Source organism: Thalassophryne amazonica, chromosome 2 (assembly GCF_902500255.1).
Source record: "Thalassophryne amazonica chromosome 2, fThaAma1.1, whole genome shotgun sequence".
In the NCBI taxonomy this organism is placed as follows: domain Eukaryota; kingdom Metazoa; phylum Chordata; class Actinopteri; order Batrachoidiformes; family Batrachoididae; genus Thalassophryne; species Thalassophryne amazonica.
In genome coordinates this window covers 146,314,993-146,337,761 of record NC_047104.1, presented here as the reverse complement: position 1 = coordinate 146,337,761, position 22,769 = coordinate 146,314,993, and the positions used below count along the sequence as shown (strand labels likewise).

General features: G+C 42.3%; 1 protein-coding gene across 1 annotated transcript in view; it reads left to right on the top strand.

The window, feature by feature from the left end:
- Positions 1-22,769, top strand: part of LOC117532291 (LARGE xylosyl- and glucuronyltransferase 2) — a 164,466-nt gene that overhangs the window by 14,663 nt on the left and 127,034 nt on the right. Inside the window, exon 2 of the mRNA XM_034195612.1 lies at positions 17,142-17,346. Coding sequence (XP_034051503.1) covers positions 17,247-17,346 — 100 coding nt within the window. The 5' untranslated portion in view covers positions 17,142-17,246. The remainder of the gene's footprint in view (positions 1-17,141; positions 17,347-22,769) is intronic.

The window sequence follows — 22,769 nt, the reverse complement described above, 5'->3', positions numbered from 1 at the left end:
GTAAGTGTTGTGCAATGGTTCTAGGGCATTTTCCACTCAGTCATTTCCCCCCTGGTCTTTTTCCTCCAGTCCTTTCCCGATTACCCCCCCACCCCTGTGCATGTTTTGTTTTGTACTACATTGTATTTACCTTTCAAAATGTATGTACAACAGTAAATATAATCATGTTCCTGTTTTATTGGGACTTTATGTTGGGAAAGTGTAAGTACACGGACCCACAACAGGGGGCGCAAATGAACGGACAATAGAATAGGTCAAATAACAACACTTTACTGTTGCGAACGTGCACAACAAACACAACAGATTCCACAATAGATCAAAGGTCAAATTACAAGGTGTCGTGTGGGCAGGCTCGAAGATAGGAGACGCCTGTCCAAAGCAGAACCGGAACCACACGATTTCCTCCGCCACCAGACCCCGGGAATACTGGAGCCGCCAAGTCCCGAACTCCCAGGTGGCCACTGCCTCCGCGTGTCGGACCTGGTACTGCTGGCGAGGAACAAAAACACAATTAAACGTGGGTGCGTTTGCACCCAGCAATCTGCACGGCAGGGAAGCTACCTCCACCTCTCGTTGGAGAAAAAGTCTGTTATCACTCACAAAAATCACAACAAAAAGGCTTTCTATCAAGCAGTCAGGCTGAGGATATTACCTTTCAGGTAGAACGATATCTCGGCAAAGAGGTGGAGATGACGTCTTGCTGATATACCGATGCAGATCAGATGAGTGGTGACAGCTGTCACGGGTGATGAGTGTCAGCTGTCACCCCGGCTGCTCCTGTGAGGCGGCAGCGCCCTCTGGTGCCTGGAGCCCGCACTCCAGGCAGGGTGCCCTCTGGTGGTGGTGGGCCAGCAGTACCTCCTCTTCAGCAGCCCACACAACACTTTATTTGGAACAAGTAAATATTTACAAAAAAATAATTACATTACTATTTGATAATTTGGCATGGAAAGTGTTGTATCAATGAGTCTTTTCAAATATGCAGTATAGTCATTTTTAGGCCATTTTTTACAGCTGCAAATTGTGGGCAATACCGCGGAGGAAGTCCAAGTGATCTCTCTCTTGGTAATCACAATAGTTTGAATTCTGCGGGTGGTGTCCCGGTATACTTGGCATTGTGGTGGGGCAGGCTCGCTGACTCCCAACTGCTGGACAGCGACTCTGTTCATTGCTTATACCTTCTTTAGTATATCCAAGAACACCCAGATGTTCTTGGATATACTAAAGAAATGCCATGTGGCAGTGCCAGCGTTCTACACTGTTGTTTGCACATGGCAGCTCTTCCTGTATTCTGGCTCATACGTTCCAGCAAGGTCGAAAACTGGACCTCCGCAGTTTCTCTTAATGGGCGACTGATAAAGGTGTACTCAAAGTGGTTGACCACAAACTGGAGCTCTTCAGGCAGTCCCTCCTGAACCAGCTCAAATGAAGCAGTTGCATCTTCTGGTGGCACATAGGCCAGAGCAGCCAACATCCTGGTTGCAAGGGAGAGTGCAGCGTCAGCAGCATATCTCTCCTAGAGCTCTGCACCCACCTTCCGCCTGCACCCAGCGGTAGACACACTGGGCCAAGTGGTAAAGGCACCCTTGCGGCTCTGTTTCCCCGGGGGGAATGACCGGAGGTGAAAAGGTCCGGGAGGAAATGACCTAGGGGGGAAATGTCCAGGGAGAAATGACCTAAGGGGAAATGGTGAGGAGGGAAATGCCCTGATACCTTGTGCAACAATTTGAGGACAAATGTATGGATGTACATTTTTGGGTTTTCACAATATGTTTTTGTTTTTTGATCAGTTAAGAGGAAAAGTTAATTTTAAAGTTGTCTTTTGTTGTTTTTATTCATAAGGAATTCATGCTGAAGTAATGACATGAAGGACTGATGACTATTTCATATCTGAAAGAGGGAAACTTAATAAGATGGCAGTTCAGCGTACACTGAAGTGACATTCAGTTATATGATATTGGAACCTAGTGTTTATTGTTGAATAAAAAATAAAACCAACATTAACATAAAATGATTGTCTGAGTTCCATGGAGAAAACACAAATGGTGCCTAAGGTTGCTCTGACACAGTGGTGGATCTAACATACTAACAAACAGGCAGGTGCTTCTCAGCTCATAAGGTAAACTGTTGAATCATTTTTATAGTCTACAGAAAAGAAGAAAAAAAGGGATTCTTGCAGAAATCAAAGTTACAGAATCCATACCTTAATTAATGTGTTCATAAATTAATTTCATAAAATGTTTATCTGCCTAACCTGGAGGATACGGACGGTGCAGAATGTGTGCATCTTATTGAGGTCAACAGAGAGTGAATGGAATTGATTACCCATCTCCACTCTTATCACTGCCCTCTAATGCAGGAAGCTCCTCCTGATTATTACCTTAATCAGTACTATCTCACTCTGTGATTAGCTCACTGCTAAAAAGCCCTTCAGCTGCAAAGGAGGGCACAAATGCTAACTATCCTGGCCCCCTGGACTATAGAATCACTCTCAGCTCTTAATTGCATTATCATATGTTCCTTTGCATGGAAGACTGACAGAGCACTTTCTACTCCCTTTGTGGATGTGTTTAAACCTGCACACAGCCTAGAAGTGCAGATATTACCTACTTAGGATATTATAGTCCGCCCCCGTGTTTGTTAAATTTTTCACTGAGCAGGTAGATCACTGGGATCAGAGTTAAGCTACTAATATGTACAACTGGGTTTGAGTCCCGGTGTCGCAGACCGAACGGTCCCCCCTAAAAATTGGTCCGCCCTGCCTTCACTGCGCATGCGTCATTTGGGACCACAGCAGCACATCTGAGTATGACTCTCTACACCCAAAGCGATCAAAGGGCTTAATGTGATTATTAACCATCAGATGACAAAGTAAAACCTCTTAAATCATTCTAAAGTCAGTTTTATGCAGAAACAAGGCCATTTTAAGCAGAAAGGAGGCGATAATCGGTGAGTCGTTACTGATGCTCTGAAATGACATAGGCGTCACAGCGGCTGCTGTGCACTCTGATTGGTCCGCAATCTTTTATTATGAAATAATGCTGAATTTATGTGGAAATGATTGTTGTACTAAAGCTTCAGATATCTGTTGCTGAGATAGATGATGACTGGAGTGCAGTTTGAAGCAGAAATGAGGTGATAATCAGTGAATTGCTGGTGATGCTCAGAAATGATGCTGCTGAGCTGTGAAATGATGCATGGACAATGAAGGCAGGGCGGACAGATTTTTAGGGGGGACCGTTCAGTCAGCGACACCCGTCATGCTACCTGTCTGTGTCCTTAACCAAGACATTTCATCTGCATTGTCCCAGTTCACCCACCTGTAAATGGATACTGGCCTTGGCTGGGGAAGTTATCTGCAATGAACTGGAGTCCCATCCTAGAGGAGTCATAGACCCTCTACCACTTTACACTATGAAATCTGGGGATAAGCACCAGCACCAATGGGCCTCTATATAGGACTCATTTCCCAGATGGCCTGGGTAAGAGTTGAACCTAGATTTGATGTATTTTCTTGCATGAAAATACAACAGTTAAAAGTTGCACTATCCTTAATTTTTCCCATCAAAATTCGCACAGACTCACAATTGAAAGCAATACCACAGCAAACACTACAGTTTAATTGAATTTATTTCATTTATATAGTGCCAAATCACAACAAAGCTGCCTAAAGGTGCTTCACACATGTATGGTCTAACCTTACCAACCCCCAGAGCAAACACACAGGTGACGGTTGTAAGGAAAAACTCCCTCTGATGATTTGAGGAAGAAACCTCAAGCAGACCAGACTCAAAACCCTCTACTTTGGCCATGCTACAGACACAATTGACAATACAAATATACAGGAAATTTTGGGAGTCTATCCTGGTGTATAGGACGGGAGGCTTGCAGAAGAAAACACCACTCCCACCTCTGGATGGAGCCGCACCTCAAACAGAGAGAAAAAACAGAATCAGACGGCAGAAAGACAACAAATACAGCATAATTTGTCGGCATTAAGCACCAGGTACAACAGAAGAAATACTAAGGTGATCGCCAGCCACTAGCCCTAAGCTTCAGAGTCGCCTCCACCTCCTGAGAAGACTGAGATCCTTTGGAGTGAGCAGGCCTCTGCTTAAGACCTTCTACGACTCTGTTGTAGCCTCTGCTCTCTATGCTGTCGTTTGTTTGGCCCCGGGCAGCACAGAGCAGGAGAGAAAGAGACTGAATAAGCTGGTCAGGAAGTCCAGCTCTGTCCTGGGCTGTCCTCTGGACTCTCTGGAGGAGGTGGCTGAGAGGAGGGTGTTAACCAAGTTCAAATACATCATGGACAACTCCTCTCACCCTCTGCACCGGACTGTAGTGGAGCTGAACAGCTCGTTCAGTGACAGGATGAGGCATCCTCTGTGCAAGAAGGAGCAATACCGCAGGTCGTTCCTCCCTGCCGCTGTCAGACTGTACAATAACCACATGCAATAATATGTCCACAGTCACTTGGAATATTAATATGTCCACAAATCATGTGCAATAACAACTCGTTTACAAATCCCTGCGCGAATGTCACCTTACCACACCTAAACTCCATCTCACATATTGTAAATAAGATGCTCCTATCTCTTTTTCAATCCCAATCATGTTTATATATATGCATATGTATATGTGTATGTGTATAGGTATGTGTGTGCATATGTGTATGTACATGTACATATATATATATATATATAATATGCATGCATATTCTATTTCTACCACATTTTCTTATTTTATCATACTGTTACAAGTATTATTATTATTGCTTATCCTTGCACACGCTGTTTGATGAACATTTTCCTCTACTTGCACCCATCTTGTGTGTTTTTTAAGAGCTGATGTAACATTTTCTCCTCTGTCAGATCAATAAAGTTTATCTTATCTTAAGTCTGGACTTGAAAGTCTCTACAGAATCTGTTTTATTGATGCAGTTCGATCATTCCATAAAACAGTTGCACGACAAGAGAAAGCTCTGTGATCCACAGACTTTTTATTCACTTTAGGGACACAAAGTAGTCCTGCACCCTGAGAACGCAGAGCGTGGTTGTTGAAATGAAAATAACAATAATGCCAATAACAATAATGACACCATGTTTACGGACTTCATGAGGTTTAAAGGTTGTGTTTGGTTGTTCAGAGGTGACATTCTTTGACAGAGGTGTTCTGGATATTCTCACACTTTTATTAGCTAGTATCACTGGGTGAATGTCTGTCAAATGATTAAGCTCATCACTTCTCTTCAGTAATCTTTGCTGACCTTTTCTTGAAATACAGTAGATCATTTCATTGGGGCTAAAGGACAAAACTGGTATTTATGGTCTTTTTTAGGAAAAAAAAAAAACACCCAGTTGAATCAACGGCAGACATGTTGTCCATGAGACAATAGTGCTGAAAATCTGCCCATTAGTCTCTGTGGTCAATGTGATACTGTGTGAGGGGACATTTGATTTGGGACAAAGATCAGAATTTGATTTGGGACAAAGATCAGAACAGGTATTTCCAGTCACTCTCATGTGACAAGTAGACCAACATTACGTGCTTTTCTTTAAAATTCCTGTCTCAGAGCAGATCAGTGTATAGTGGGACACCCTACATGTAGGCCAACTAATGACCCATCACTATTTGATGCCTCATTAGTTGAGGCATCACTATTTGATGCCTCATTAGCTGGCCAACATGTAGGCCAACTAATGACCCATCACTATTTGGCCAACTATTGAGGCATCACTATTTGATGCCTCATTAGTTGGCCAATATGTAGGCCAACTAATGAGGCATCACTATTTGATACCTCCGAATCAACACAGGTTGACCAAATCTGGACATTTATAATGTGCCGTCATGGCTGTTTTAGTTATTTTGCCTCCTTTGCTTAACTGAATGCTGACTAAGAGAGGATGTCCCCTCACTAATGTCTACTAATCTGGACGAAACAATGCACAGCATATGGTTTATCTGGTGTAAGCGTCCAGAAATTCACATCTCCGCAGTTGCCATGCAAATGAAGCCGTGTCAGTTATGCACTAAATGTTTTCACGTCCTTTCATCGCAGTGCTTTTTTTTTAAAGGTGGGTGACAGTAAATGACGGAGGCAAGAAATAAGTCAAACTCTTTAGTCTAGTAGGAGCCGTGTTTGGAGGTGAGATGGAGCTGAGTGGTCTCTGTGGATGGCGTTATCCTTTAATTTACAGCCATTAGACCAAGTCATTTGCTGGTGTTCCTTCTTGGCACCACCCGTGCAGCCTTCGTCCCTCCAGTGCTGTTCTCATCTCTGATTAGATGAGCGACGCAAGGCAAACCGCCGCAGTCCTCGGGCACATCCTGCTCTCATATCGCCGGCTCGGCTGACCCTCTCATTTTTACAGCTACAATTACACCCCTGAAGTGTAAGCGCTTTGTGCTGCCCGTGCAGAATCAACAAAAGCTGCCTATTAAACTCCTGTTTAGTGGCTCTGTCCCTCAATTTTATGTCCTGGGTGGATTTATGGTCGGTAGACGTTTAAAGACCAAGACACCTCTGCCCGGCCACTCGGTGCGACTCGCCTTTCTTTCCCCTTTTTGCTTTATCTCATCTCTCCTTTTTCTACCCTTTTGAGTTTTACCTCTCTTTTCTTTCCTCGTCTCCTCTGCTGCCTTTCCTTTGCTTTCCTTTCATTTCCTCCTCCTTTCTCTTTGTTTCATCCTTGCTTTTCTGTGCTTCCCGTCACTTTTCTCATTGCTTTTCTTTCCCTGTCAGCACTTCTTTGGTCTTAACGACATGCACAGCATACATCAAGCTCACTAATTAACTCATAAATCATTTCCGCCTATTGGAGAGTTCAAACCTACAGCAGTGTTGTGGAGGGGATTTTGCCACACATCTCCAGGAAATAATAACACTGCTTTTACTAATTATTCACAAACTGCATTTTTGTAACTTTTTATCTTGTAATATTGAAATAGTTGGTGATTTAAAAAAAAAACAAACAAAACAAAAAAAAAAAAAAACTTTCGGTTGCTTTATCCTGATTTCTGTGACAAACCTCCGGACCAGCAGATGGACTACCTGCATTTAAAGTCTGTTTATTAATTTATATTTTCATATCTGTTTTCCATCCTGAACAAACCGAATTGGACTTTCTTTGAACTGCACAAAAGTTGCCAGGTGTTGAAACTTCTAAAAGGTGACCTTCAGGTTGCAGTGCTACATACTGTGGCTCAAACTGCACTTTGCTTTAACACGAAGCTGATTCAGCTGCTGAGAAGAGGGGGGGAAAAGCCATTAGGACACAAAGTCCTGACAGAGACAGACTGTACAGGGTGCCGTCCTCGGACTGAGGATCATAACGATGAAGAAATGCACTTAGGTTTTCTCTACAGTGGTCAGAAATGCTTGATGTCTTCACACCAGCGGCTGTCATGAAGGTATCTGGGTTTATTTTTGTAAACCAGTCGTGATGAAGTTAAACAAGAATTTTTTTAACATATGGAGGTTCAACAAATTATCAATTAATATGCAGTTTTAGTAATCAATGTAATTTAATGTCTAAATTCTCTAATTTCACCTTCTTAAATCTAATATTTTTTTCTGGTTTCTTTATTACCCTATTTTCTGGAGTATACGTAGCATATTACCAGCTGTATAACCACCTCTTTATTTTTATGCATTGTTTTACTGTACTTTTGTTATTCACATTTATTATTGTTGGACTTATTTTGTTTAGTGCATTGATTCCTGAGAAACCCCAATTTAAGGGCCCCTTCACACATAGTACGAATGTGGCTGAATTGCACACGAAGCAGGAATCGTATGCAATGCGTGTAAAATCGGAGCTGCCTCTAACACCTCGTACACCTGTTGCTACAGCTACTTGCACACATCAGCAGCTGAAAGACAGAGTGTGCACTGTGAGTGCTCATCGAACCCTCTTCCAGCAGGTGCCTGCCAAATTCCAGGTGACACACACAAACATCCACCACTCGCTTGGCACTTAGAAAATGTGTGGCCATTCACGTTTTTAGTACGAAAACAGTCAGACGATCAGTTTCAAGCTGGCTGTGAAATTTGCCTAAGTGCCCCTACGAGTGTGGCGTTGCAAAACAGCAACGCGCATGTGGAGACGTGTCAGAGCGTCAGCTCCCCCCGCAACACATGTTCCGTGCATGTGAATCGCGCATGTGTTGCGCTCCAGCCGCAACACGTGGCGGATGTGTTGCGGATGGGGAAGTAACTAAATAACAGTAAAAATAACTAAAAACAAATGATCACATAACACAGACACAGAGTGACACTTTGGTGTGTGCACGGAACTGACTGACAGCCGCAGCTGTTGAGATCTCTGGTTCTGGACGTCATGGCTGGGGAATACCGTGTTTGGACGGACGTAAACTTACAACTGTCCACTGTGACGTGTGTGTGTCTCGTTGCTGTCCTCACGTGGACATACATAAAAACATATATCGCTGTTGTGACAGGCACGAAGCAGGACGCGAGCGCATGGCGCACACATTGACAGACTGCCCCAGGTGAAACAGATCATCAGATCATAACACGCAGTGGGTGATCTGAATGTCACGTCACCCACGTGAGCTCTGTTCTACATGACGCAGTGTCTGTCCTGCGGCGCGCCATCCACAGGACATGCGTGTCGGGCCGGCACGCACGTGCGGCCAGCTGGACACACCAGGCCAGTAGATGTGGACATGATAAGAGCGCCCTGCATCATTGATGTCATTACATGACTGTACATCTGTGACCATGGGTCATCTACAGAGGAACAGAGAGTTCAAACTTACATACATACATATATACACACACACACACACACATATATGTGTGTGTGTGTGTGTGTGTGTGTGTGTGTGTGTGTGTATGATCGCAGGACCTCCCAAACTAATAAAATATTAAAAAAATAAAATACATATGCTGTTCCTTCCACATCTAGCCAGTGTGACTGCTATTAAACGCTTTCACAATGTGATTTTAGAAACTGTACCTGTATCCCATGCTGGCCGGATGTTATTTATTTATTTATTTTGATATGTATTTGTGGTGTTTTACAGTTGTTTATGTCTACAGTATGTTTGTATTGTGGTACTGTATTTTGTGACCATGTTGTGCTGCCTTCTTGGCCAGGTTTTTAATCTCACTGAGGCTTTCACCTGGTTAAATAAAGTGTATATCTGTCAGGGGTTTATCTAAACCGGGGAATAGGGGCACTGTGCGTCCTTGCCAAAGTGCTGATTTAAAAAAAAAAAAAAGTCTTATTCCTAGCACACAGCTTTCCCCTCTGTGATCAATTCTTTCATAAATACATAACATTGATGCCAGGAAATAGCAAGCCCATTAATAATAGACAGCATAATTTTTTTCCCCAACATATGTGGAAAAATGACAGAAATAATGCATGAACATGTCCTATTTCATGCAGCTCCTGTGCACTGTTGTTTTTCCAGCCCTTCAAGAAGCCTCAGAATGCTTCATTTTCATCTCAAATTTTCAAAAGCTCTGCACCAAGAAAGGAGGGAGCCCCCCCCCCCCCCCCACACACACACACACACGCACGCACACACACACACACACACACACACACACACACACACACACACACACACACACACACACACACACACACACACACCCCTCATATCTGGTGTTGCCCCCTTGCTAAATTTTCCTAGAAAAGCCCCTCATATCTACACTTTGGAATATCTTTGGATTGTTGAAAAAACAGGGCAGCTCAAGCTATCATCGGGGGTTTTGAGAATCATTGATATTTATCACCATTTAAGACATTTTTTTATGAAATCTCAGAAAAGAAGGTCAACAGATTACTCAATAATGAAAATAATTGTTAGTTGCCTCCGAATGAAGTATATTAGTATTTTTTTTTCTTTTCTTTTTTTTCTTTTTGTGTCTGAGGAAGAGGCAAAGCTGTTTTTATGGCAATATTGTATTGGTTACATATTGGTATTATTGGTAGAATTTGTGGTTATGATTTACAGGTAAATTAAGCAAAGCATAATTGACTAATCAATTATAATATTAATTAATATTAATTATAATCAATATCAGTTATCAGTTATTTTAATTGTAATTGATAAATGAATAGATTACAAAAATAATTCAGTTGCAACCCTACGTACAAGTTATGTTTAATTAAAGGTGGGTGATATGGTAAAAATATGTCCACATTTTTTGCCATATTGATCAATATCAATATTTATCACAATATATAATTTAGTAATGCTGCCAGTTTGATTAGTGGAAGATTTATGAATGCATTTTTTTTCTTGTCTTACTAGCCAAGGCCAACATATGGCCATTGGGTATTGCAACGACCTGGTGGCCATCCATCTGCCTGTCTGTCCGTCCGTCTGTGTGTCTGTCTGTGTACAGCATAAGTCCAGTTCTATTCCAGACCTTGACAGGTTCAAAGATGACATATATTAAGACGTATTTTAAAAGGTTAAAAAGTCACGTTCTGTTTGAATCTGTTCTGCTTTGTTTTTGAGTGGCGGGGGATGAGAGCTAATAAGAGTAGAGCTGCACCGTGACATCAGTGTCTCTTCTCTCATATATTATGTAAAAGAGAGCAGAAAATAAACACTTCTAAAATCAAAAATGCCATTTTTGGAACCTAATAACACCTCTGAACATATTTTGAGGATGCTAGCATGGTGATGTGACAGGCTGGTAGCTAGCTGCACTCACACTCTCACGAGCGCCACTAGCTTAGCTTATGACAAGCTAAAAGAGGATGCTCTCTTTATGGCCAAACAACTTTCCACAGTTTCTGGGGATTCTGTGTTAGCACACGCCTCCTGCCGATGTGCTTAATGAATTCCTGTGCAAAAAGTAGTTCGCCGATAATTGTGATATATTCCTGTAAGATAATGAGTATATCTCATCTAAATTAATTCTAAAATTTACCAGTAATAAAATTATAAAGAGAACTGAAGTTTTAAGAGTGGCCATAATAAATATTTAAGAAACTTAAAAGTTTATGAGCATTGTAAACATTGACACGATGGAGTTTGACACGGAAGAGTTCAGAAAGCTACGATTGGAATGGTTTGATTACCATTTACAGTTTGCGATGAAAGACTTGGGTGTTAACTTTGTGTTAAAACCAGAACAGGAAGCTGCACTGAAAGAGATCTATCTGAGACAAAGAGGCACATTCTGTGTGTTGTCACTCCAACGAGAGCAGCACGCTGAGCAGGGTGGAGAAAGTAGTCCGGCGAGCTCAATCTGTGGGTGCGAGCTATCCCACAATGCTAAAATAGCAGCAATGTCGGTCCAATGAGAGCGGCACTTTGAGCAGGGTGAGCTCCACTCTGTTTCATTTGTGTGTAAATATATCCTCTTTGTCATATATTATGTAAATGATAGTGCGAAATAAACACTTCTAAAACTGAAAACGCTCATTTTGTAACCTGATACATTTTGCGGCATTAGCATGCACGCCAACGGCCGCTAACTCAAAGCTAACTTCCTATGGAGTTGTATTTGTTTTATTAATACCAGCAAATGCACAGAGGGTGATCGACAAATATTCCTTGAATTGCATCCGCCCTTGTCATGTTTCAAATCCCGCTAAACTTTGGAGCGGTCACCGCTCTGCGAGATCTCAGTAACATTGAGAACTGCATTGAGACGCTCTGATCACGCTGCACTTTAACCGCCGCACACGGACAACAGCATTAACATCGTAAGATAAAACTATTTTTATACTGTGCCTAAAACTGTCATGAATATATTCTCTGGGTTTATAGACGTTGTTATTGCATTTGTTTTATGTAAACGTGAGAATCACACGCTGTCTCTCCGTTATTTTCAATGGGAGCTGCTGTGAGCTACGCTCGCTTCCTGTCATTCTGTGGGAAAGTGAACGTTTAACATCTTGATTATTGTTCTTTACAACACTGTTTGTCCTCTTTGTTCCAGACTAATATATATAATATGTCTGAAATTCGGTTTGCGTTTATTAAATTCCACGCAGATTAAACATAACAGACGGATTATTTGTTATAATTGTTTTAGCAAGTTTTCAGGGAATCATGCAGCAGTCTTTTATTAACATGACGAAAAGCATAAAAAAATTACATTTTTGTAGTATAATATTCATTTACAATTGTCATCATGTGGATTCTCTATGTTGTTTTGACTGCAGCAACTCTCTGGCGCGCAAGGGATTATGGGATACATGAAAACCCTGGATAACCTCTACTTTTGTCAAAAGCTTACGTACACCCACACGCAAAGCCTCCTGCAGACGCTGTTAAAACGTAAATATTGTTTTTGAGTGACTGCTTAATAGAGGGGCTTCATTGAACGTATGTAAGACAACAAGATCTTAATAATTAATTAAACAACTACAAATTATAAAGAACACAAGGCTCATACGGCCGAGGGTATTTTAGCATTGCATTTTTTTATTATTATTATGGAATGGATGGTTGCCATGCAGACCTCTGGATGTTTCCATGGTGTGGTGGATGTGGCAACATGTGGCACGGGTGTACAACCCCTGGCAAAAATTATGGAATCACCGGCCTCGGAGGATGTTCATTCTGTTGTTTAATTTTGTAGAAAAAAAGCAGATCACAGACATGACACAAAACTAAAGTCATTTCAAATGGCAACTTTCTGGCTTTAAGAAACACTATAAGAAATCAAGAAAAAAAGATTGTGGCAGTCAGTAACGGTTACTTTTTTAGACCAAGCAGAGGAAAAAAATATGGACTCACTCAATTCTGAGGAATAAATTATGGAATCACCCTGTAAATTTCCATCCCCAAAACTAACACCTGCATCAAATCCCATCTGCTCGTTGACATTAACCCTATGTCATGAAATTGACCCTATGTGTCTTTTTGCAAGGAATGTTTTGACAGTTTTTGCTCTATGGCAAGATGCATTATCTTCTTGAAAAATGATTTCATCATCCTTAAACATCAGAAAAGTGTCCAAAATATCAATGTAAACTTGTGCATTTATTGATGATGTAATGACTGCCATCTCCCCAGTGCCTTTACATGACATGCAGCCCCATATCATCAATGACTGTGGAAATTTACATGTTGTCTTCAGGCAGTCATCTTTATAAATCTCATTGGAACAGCACCAAACAAAAGTTCCAGCATCATCACCTTGCCCAATGCAGATTCGAGATTCATCACTGAATATGACTTTCATCCAGTCATCCACAGTCCACGATTGCTTTTCTTTAGCCCATTGTAACCTTGTTTTTTTCTGTTTAGGTGTTAATAATGGCTTTCGTTTAGCTTTTCTGTATGTAAATCCCATTTCCTTTAGGCGGTTTCTTACAGTTCGGTCACAGACGTTGACTCCAGTTTCCTCCCATTCGTTCCTCATTTGTTTTGTTGTGCATTTTCGATTTTTGAGACATATTGCTTTAAGTTTTCTGTCTTGACGCTTTGATGTCTTCCTTGGTCTACCAGTATGTTTGCCTTTAACAGCCTTCCCATGTTGTTTGTATTTGGTCCAGAGTTTAGACACAGCTGACTGTGAACAACCAACATCTTTTGCAACATTGCGTGATGATTTACCCTCTTTTAAGAGTTTGATAATCCTCTCCTTTGTTTCAACTGACATCTCTCGTGTTGGAGCCATGATTCATGTCAGTCCACTTGGTGCAACAGCTCTCCAAGGTGTGATCACTCCTTTTTAGATGCAAACTAACAAGCAGATGTGATTTGATGCAGGTGTTAGTTTTGGAGATGAAAATTTACAGGGTGATTCCATAATTTATTCCTCAGAATTGAGTGAGTCCATATTTTTTTCCTCTGCTTGGTCTAAAAAAGTAACCGTTACTGACTGCCACAATCTTTTTTTCTTGATTTCTTATAGTGTTTCTTAAAGCCAGAAAGTTGCCATTTGAAATGACTTTAGTTTTGTGTCATGTCTGTGATCTGCTTTTTTTCTACAAAATTAAACAACTGAATGAACATCCTCCGAGGCCGGTGATTCCATAATTTTTGCCAGGGGTTGTATGCTTGCAGAACAGACTTGCCTTGTCTTGGTCATTGTGCATGTTAAAAGGTTCCTACAAATCTGTTGAATATACAGTGGAATATTTGCCAGCCTACTCCACTCACTGACGGGACTGTTTACATTAACCTTGTGGGGAAAATTGGCGAGCTGTTTCTTCATCAGTCAGCAACAAACCATTATAATTGTGGCGTTTCTTTCCCTTTGCAATTCATGTATGCTGGAACCTTAAGCATTGCTTTTTATATGGCAGACATATGAGGTAGGGAAGCCTCGATGTATGAAGCTGATCATTTATGGAATCAGCATCCATTATACATGCTGGAGGTGAAGAAGTTTGGCATCTTATTCCTGCAAAACCTCTTTCCCCATATCCAACTACCCGATATCTTCTATATCTGATCAGGCACAGAAAGCTCTCAGTCTTGGATTGTTCCATGGCAGAGTAAAAATCAGAGAGAGCAGTGTCATCCTGGACAACACAAGACAGAATATGTATTCTGCTGATCTGTTAGAATCTGCAGTTACTGTATTTGTGGACACGTTTTGGCCACAAATCTGTTTGTGGTTTTCTAATGTTAGTGTGCAAGTGCTGTATTCAACCAACATGTTGCTCCAATAACACAGCAGACTTTTTTCTGTGTTCAGAGACAACATCAACTTGCATATCATGGACCCCAAACATTTAGGGTCTGATTTTCGAAAGGTTTGTGTGTGCAAAAAACATGTGCACACATTGTACTTGCAAATATACCTGTATGCTGATTTACAAATGTTACGCAACAGGGGCAGCACCTGTTAAATCCACAATATATGAAAATGTAATTTGAGGTTTGTCCACCTGAGAGTGTAAAATTGTGGGAGGAAAGATGCAAATCTGTGAGATTTGCACACGCAACACAGTTTATAAAGGTCAAAAAGAAATTTGGTGGTTCCTGATTTGAAACCTTGGCATTAACTGGTTGTGCTTTACAAACTGCTGTTGAAGCAGCCTTCTTGTTTACAACTTAAAAAAAAAAATCATTCTTTGTAAATGACATGTTTAATGATTTTCACATTTATCTTGTGTTTATTTATTTTTATTTTTTTTAAAGAATGAATATCTCCATGCATAACGGGTGTACCAGAGTACGTTTTGGTGCAACTCATTATAATTACAGTCATTGCGCGTCACTCTGTGTTACACAAATAATCACACACGCACGTCCCTAGATCTGAATGGACGCATGTGTGCGCGTGCTGTGTGCGCATTCTGTTGGTGAAACACACACAAACAAACTGTACATATAGAGCGCACACCGCACATAGCTGTGCGTAATGCACACAACCAGTTGTCTGCACACGTGAGACAACTGTGCCTGGTCCCTCACAGACTCTGACCTGTGCACACAGCACACACATGTGCCAGTATGGGATGATGCACACATTCTGTTGTACTGTGTGTGCGACTGTGCACATCAGTAATAAATCAATAAACTATACAGAGTTGTCTTCCATGTATATTCGATCTGGATCCGAGCGCCGATCGACAGGCTCAAACCCTGCTCAAACAACCAGATCATTTCCAACGTGAAGGCTTTGTTGATCCGGGACATCGTCTAACTTTCACAAAAAAGGCAGAAGGTGTGGACATCAGCACTTTTTCGGCACATTCTACTGTTACAGGAGTTTTTTTCATGGAAAGAGGAGTGGAGGATTGCGCCACCATGCTGCTCATGGTGCGGGACAAAACCAGCTCCGTGTTGGTCTCACAGGACGGCTTTCAGGTGGCTTTCAGATGGCTTCCGGTTGCTTTTCAGTCGTGTGAGTATCCGAGAAATTGTACATGAGCTGGACATGCCCCAACATGTCCTGTGAGGCTTCATCACGGCGGCGCTTTGCGCCACGCGGCTCCACCGCGAAGCGCGGAGTTCCTCCGCACGTCTGTCTCAGTGTGCCGAAAAAGTGCTGATGTCCACGTCTTCTGCAATTCCTGTGCTAGTCAGACGACACACCGGATCAAGACAGCGTCCAGTTTAGAAATGAACGGCACATTCCACTGTTACAGGAGTTTTTGTCATGGAAAGAGGACCTCGTAAATCAGGCCCTTGCTTCCTTGTTTTCAAAAGTAAAACTTTGAGATTATTCTAAAATAGGAAGCAGCATGGAACAAACTAAACCTGCTGTTTTAGTTTTGTTTAATAGCATCTCTGTGGGTTGGAGCAGCTTTTGTTAAGCTGGTGAAAACACAGGGAATCTAAACAATGAAAAATAATACTTATAACAATGGTGATTATAATAATATTTCTATTATTATTATTATAATTACTACAATTATTTCTGACAAATTATGATGTCTAGGTGTGAAGTCAAGGTGAGCTTTGTTCTTTTATCAGTAAAATTGACCTTCGTTTATATTTCCAAACTGAGGAAAACAGATTGCTGAGGTCTTTTTGTTGAAGGTCTCACATGTTTGTGTGTGTGCTTATGTGTGTCCTTTATCAACATTCAGAACTGTATTCTTTATGTTTTATTGGAATAGTGAAGGTTGGCCATGTTTTGTCTGTCTGCCATAAACAACCAAAAAAAAAAAGAATTGTATGTCTCTCTTTGTGGAGGGAATGTGTGCTCCTGCGATTGTTGTGTGCATGTCAAGGAGACTTCTTTTCTTAAACAATCTGTCATTTATAGAATATATTTTCCAAGCTGTTTCCTGTATTAAAAAAAAAAGAATATTCAACCAGTGGTATTATATTGAGACAAGACAGACTTAATAATCCAAGGGTGAGGAGGAATATCTATCCAAAGAGGTATTAAAAATGTTTCATATCTGATGGTCATGCCAGTTGGCCATATCAGTGTTATCTTCAACCCAAGCCGCTTCTTTATATTTGTCCTTATTTTTTAAAATGTAGCTTTTTTTGTGTCATCAGTTCCAGTTAGCGCAGAACTGTAGTAGTAAAACTAGAACACAGAGTAACGCCACATGTTTTTGTTATTGTTAAAAAACCAGATCAATCTGTGTGTACTTTTATATTTCTTTTATTGTATTTATCAGTTTTTTGGGGCCTTTCGATGTCTATTGTAAATGTGTTTAGCTGTAAATCACTTTCCATCTTGTGACATTTGTGAAACTGAAGTTGCACTTTCTTTTCAGATGAAAGGATGTTGCAGCAGCCTGATGAAGGACTGAGCCCGACCTGAGCCTCCCGTAGACCCCTGTCTCCCTGACCCTCGGACCCCTCGGTGCTGCCATCCCATCATGCACCTGCTGTGCCGCGGGCGGCTGAAGCTGCTGGTGGCATCTCTCACAGCCATCGTCCTTCTCACCTGGCTGTACCTGCTGGCTGGAAACCTGGAGAGTAAGTTCACTGTTTTCCCCTCCTCAACAGTTGTGGCGTTTTTGTCATTGAGAAAGCAATAATTGTCAAAATGTGCAGCATTTGCCAAAATGGTGTTTGGAACATTAAAGAATATTTACAACTAGGGATGTCCTGATGTGATCAGTGTGCATTGCGTCATTGGGCCTTGCTGACTGAGCTGTACCCACTGCTCTGTCGAATGCTTGCTGCTGACTCACTTGCAGTGTCACAGCATGTGTTTCAAAAGTATATCAACACTTTGCTTCACTTCAGATATGCAAAAATCTACTTTTTCAAAGATGCAACCTCTGGTGTGCTTTTTACAGGCCAATCAGGTGGCACTTTCCAATCCAAATACAGTCTTTCTCATCATCATGTATCATTGGTGTTTTCTTCCTGTGAACAGGGACTGAAAAGCCCCCATCACACATAGCAAGGAGGAACCATTCCAACACGGTAAATATTTCCATAATCCGACACAGTCAGGAGTAAAAGAGGTGTGGTCAGCTGTGGTCCGAACGCATCAGGACTGCCTTGTGCACACCTGCAGGATGCAGCCCAACCATATTTCAGACAACAGTCAGACGACACAGACTGCTGTCAGACGGCACCAACATTGGAGCTGTCACTCACCCACTCACTCACCCACTCACTCACCCATGCAATCAAATCTCCGCTCGTCCTCACATTCCCAGTGCTAAAGTGACCTCTCATCAGTGTGTGTCTCACATGAGGGAGTGCGTGCGTGTATGTGTGTAGAACAGGTGATCCGAGTGATGAGTGTGTGTCCACTCAGCTGAGCGTGTGTGTTCACAATGGCTGAATGAGCCGCGTGTGCCTGTGTGTGTAGAACAGGTGATCACTCAGCTGCATGTATATCTGTTCGTAAACGCTGTACCAGCCACTCCGTGTGCGCATGTGGCTGGAGCTGTCCATCCAGAGAGCGCACAAACAGGCTGACAGCTGTCAGTGATCACCTGCTGTTAGTCCGGTGAAAAATCCCTTTAGGTGTTTGATCAGTATATACTTGCATTGCTATGTTTTATTTGTCCGGCTGGACTCTGTAACTGCTGCTGAACTGTGCTGGCAGTGCGCCAACTTCCCACATATGCGTCACTTTCAGATGCAGCCAGTGGACTTTCTCTTTTCTGTTTTTAAACTCTTTTTTGGTTGTCATTTTACTTGATATGTATCTTAACACAAATGTAGTTGGATTATTGTTGTCGGACAGCGCTTCACATGGGATTTATTCATACTTGAGTTGGATTATGTATTTGTCAGTGCAGCTGGGTGAAAGGGACTTGACCAGCTGTCTGCGCTGCGCTATGGAACATGAGGTACCGGAGGTGAGTTACATGTTTATTTATGTTGTCATGTGCTGGGCAAACATTTCCACATCATACCTGCTACAGACTTACGAGGTTGACGTGTAATAATACGTGCGTTACAGTGGTGACATCCTGTTCAGCTGCATTGTGGTGCTGCACCGAGCCTCTGACGCGCGCACAGTGCCACATACACATTGTTACATAACATTTCTTTTGCCCTCCCTGGCCGGTTTCCAGTGGAGGTGGACAAACGTGGCACGTCAGCAGGCTTTGTTGTGACTGATCGATCTCAGAGCTCAGTCAACTGCGATCAGATCATTTCAGATGCTGTTTTGATGCCGTCAGAATATGTAAATTGCGGTCAGATGGTTGTCAGATTACACATGGATCGCCATCGGATAGGTGTCCCATCTCGACGGCGCCCGGAGAGTTTTGAACATGTGAATCACACTCGGGGCCGCCGGCCGATTTTGACGAACTGTGTCGACTTCTGCAAATGGCTGTCAGAACGTTTTGGAACTAAAATCTGACACTTTTCGGATGTGTGCCAATTCACAAGTCCGGCAACACTCTGTGTGATTCTGGCAATGTGTGACGGGGTTATGAATGAATGAAGTTCTTTGTTTGAAGACATTTTTGCGTGTAATAAAATATTTTGGCTGCCCCATTTGTTCGGGGTCACTGCAGCAGATCTAAATGAGATCTTCATTGGGATTTGTCACAGGTTTTAGACTGGATGCACCCCCTGACACAACTCAGGTGCTACTAGCAGTCTCCCATGCAAATACTTATCAGGACCTACTCTACTTAACCTCTGAATTCTGATGAGTTCAGGTGTGCTGATTTTAATTGATTGTCTTTCTGATAGCCCCCCCATAGCTATTCGGTTGTCATATCCATTGGACTGATTGTTACTGCAGTGTGCCCTGTACAAGTGTATTTTATAAATACTGTTATGGATCACATTTTCTGTGTTTATCTAGTTTTGGTTGTTTCCGCTCATGCCATTTTATGATGTCATCAATGCTTTTATTCTGATGAGTCCCCTTTATTACTTTGACTACTGTTCCTGGTTCACATTTTAGCTGTAGTTATGTTTCCATCTCTGTGGTTATTTCACATCATCACTGAGTTATTCCAATAGTTTGTACTTTGTTTTAATCTGTGAATTTTTTTTAATGTAGTGCTTTTTATTTTGGAGATCCCATTGTCTTAGTTTTGACTTCTGATTGTTGACTTCCGCGTTCATGATCACATTATGGGACCCTTCACATACAATACGATTAAAGCCGACTAGCCCACAAAGGAGGAATTGCATGCCATTCATGAAAAATCGGAGCTGCCTCGAATGTCTTATACACCTGTCGCTACAAGTATTCGTGCACACCAGTGGCTGAAAGACAGAGAGTGCCCTGTGAGAGCCCATTCAATCCCTCTCTCGGCAGGTGTCAGCCAAATTCCAGGTGACACACATGAACATCCACACTTAGAAAAGGCACGGGGCTATTCACGCTCCCGGTACAAGAGTAGACAACAGGCGACCACATTCGACCTGTCTGTGAAAAGTGTCAAAGTACCCCATGAGTGTGACGTATCCTAGCAACACACATGTGGCGTGCCGGAGTGTCAGCTCTCCCCTCAACACATGTGGCCTGCGTGTGTATCTCATGTGTTCGCGTGTGTCACGAGCACCCCCCACAACACAAGTGGCGTGTGTCTGTTCCACCCCCCCCCCCACAATACATGTGGTGTGCATGTCTTTTGTGCCCCCCACAACACGTGGTGTGCAGGGGGGAGCACACTTGCATGAAATGCTGATATGTATGTACAGACATGATCACATGGAGACTAGCCAGCTACGTCTGAGCGCACACAGCACGGCAAATGATGGCTCAGTGCATGCGACTTGTGACAGTGCAAAGACAGACATTAGACAGATGCAGGGCAAACATAATAATACATACATAGAATAAAATTCACAGTATGAAGGTACAGAGAGTGAGCTTTTTTCTGTGAGCTGCCGAGGTCTGCTGACAGAGGTGGGTATGTCCCCCTGTGACGTGCAGCTGTTCAGATATGTGTACTCACAACTCGGGAACCCTTGTACTGGGTTGTAGGATATTGCTTCAGCTGACCTGCACGTCAGTGCACCGCAAGGCTGGTGAATATCGTGCCATGCAGGAAATCACCCCACAGGACGCTCCCACAAGGCGCGTGCCACTACAGGATTTCCCCACATTGTAATAATTAAAATGTATATCACATTTGCAGCGGATCACTGCGTGCTGGACACGCCATGCCAGCTGATGTGTTGATGATGCGAGAGCTTGGCTCTTTATGAGATGGGAGCCAGCCGGCTCAAGCGCATCAGGTAATTAATGTAAAACAAAAGGGGAGAACAGTAATCAACCTCATTTCATTACTTCCTGGTGTAAGTGTAGGCGGAAGCTAGATCCGCTCTTTATAACAGGAATTATAAGTAAGTATTATAAGTATTATAAATTGTGGTGTTTTATTAATTTTTTGCTCTGCTGCTGTGTGCGTGACTTTCCATGTGCTTGCAGTGATTTTATGCTCGCGAACATGTGCATGCACATGTCGCCGAGGTGTCATGCATGCCTGTTCGACCGTGCAGTCCTCCCGACAGCAGGTGGAATGTTTTGTGGTTCCCCATTTTGTTTTTGGTTTGTGGATTTTCTTCCGGTTTCTGCGTCTTTCGTGTCATGTGTGAACGGTCCCTATTCCAGAGTGAATTGATTCACTCTCTTTATGAACTTCATCTGCTTATCGGTTTGTACCTTTGGGTTCCATTCTAAAGTTCACATTTCATGTTACAGTGTGTGTTTTGACTCAGACTATAACCTAATACTCAATGAAACTTTTGTTACTCAACACAATCTGTGTTCTGGAAAATTCCCATTTAATAGAAACCTTTTGTTATTGGTTTCATTCTGTGTTTTGGTGAAGGTGAATGTTGTCTTTGGAATACTTTCTAGGTTTAGGACATTCTGCACCTGATTTACTAAAGATCTGTTTGGATAAAAACGTGAGTAAACACCATAGCCCTCACAAACACACATCGATGCTGAGTTACAATCAGGATTGTGTTTTTCAAGTGCGGAAAATAGCATGTATTGTCAAATTTAACACGGTTGTCTTTATGAATATGAAATTTGGGGTTTGTTCACCGCTACGTTTGTTTCCGCTCACAGCAACAGCGCAGCACGGAGAACTTTGTTGGTGTACATTCCAGTGGAATATTCAAGGGAGAGGCCACACTTCTGTGGAATAAGTCGTATAAAGTTAGATGCAAAAAGTGATTAAGAGCTTTGTTCATTCCACGATTGTCAAATGCTTAACATTTTGCTTTTGAAGTACCTAATTACTTTTTTTTTTTGAAGTACCTTGCTTTAATAATGCTCAGAAATAAGTGTGTGTGTGTGTGTGTGTGTGTGTTTTAAGCTAAGTAGCAAGATGCTGTGATAAAATGCTCAGAAGGCTTAATTAAACAGCCTCAGATCTGTGTCTTCCTCTGGCTGCTCCTGTTAGGGCTCGCAACAGCAGATCAGTTGTTTCCATTTTCCATCTCACCCTGTCCTCTGTAACTTCCTCTGTTAGACCAACCACCTGGTGTGACATGTCCTCCCTCAGCACATACTACCAACATTCAAAGTCCAGACTCTCACTTCCACCCTTCTCGTTTCGCTCTTCTCTCGCTGCATGTGGACACGTTTTCCCATTCTTCTTCTTCGTTGCCCAGCAGTAGCCCAATTTCCTCCAGCAACTTGTTAGGCAACAGCACCGGTTGCGGTTGTTGTTAAACCAGGCCTTGACCGATCCAATATTGAAATTTGCACTCTGCATCTTTGTTTTTGGCTTGTTTTACATCTGATGTCCTTCCTCGCACAACCCTACTCATTTATCTGGCCTTGGGACCTGCACTCAGAATGTACTGGCTGCACACCCCATGTGGCTGACTTATTTCTTAAATGTTGTAAAACTGCAAAAATCGAGAGAGTGAGAGAGAGAGAGAGAGAGAGAGAGAGAGACGTAGAAAGAGACAGAGACAGACAAACAGAGAGTTCCTAATAACAG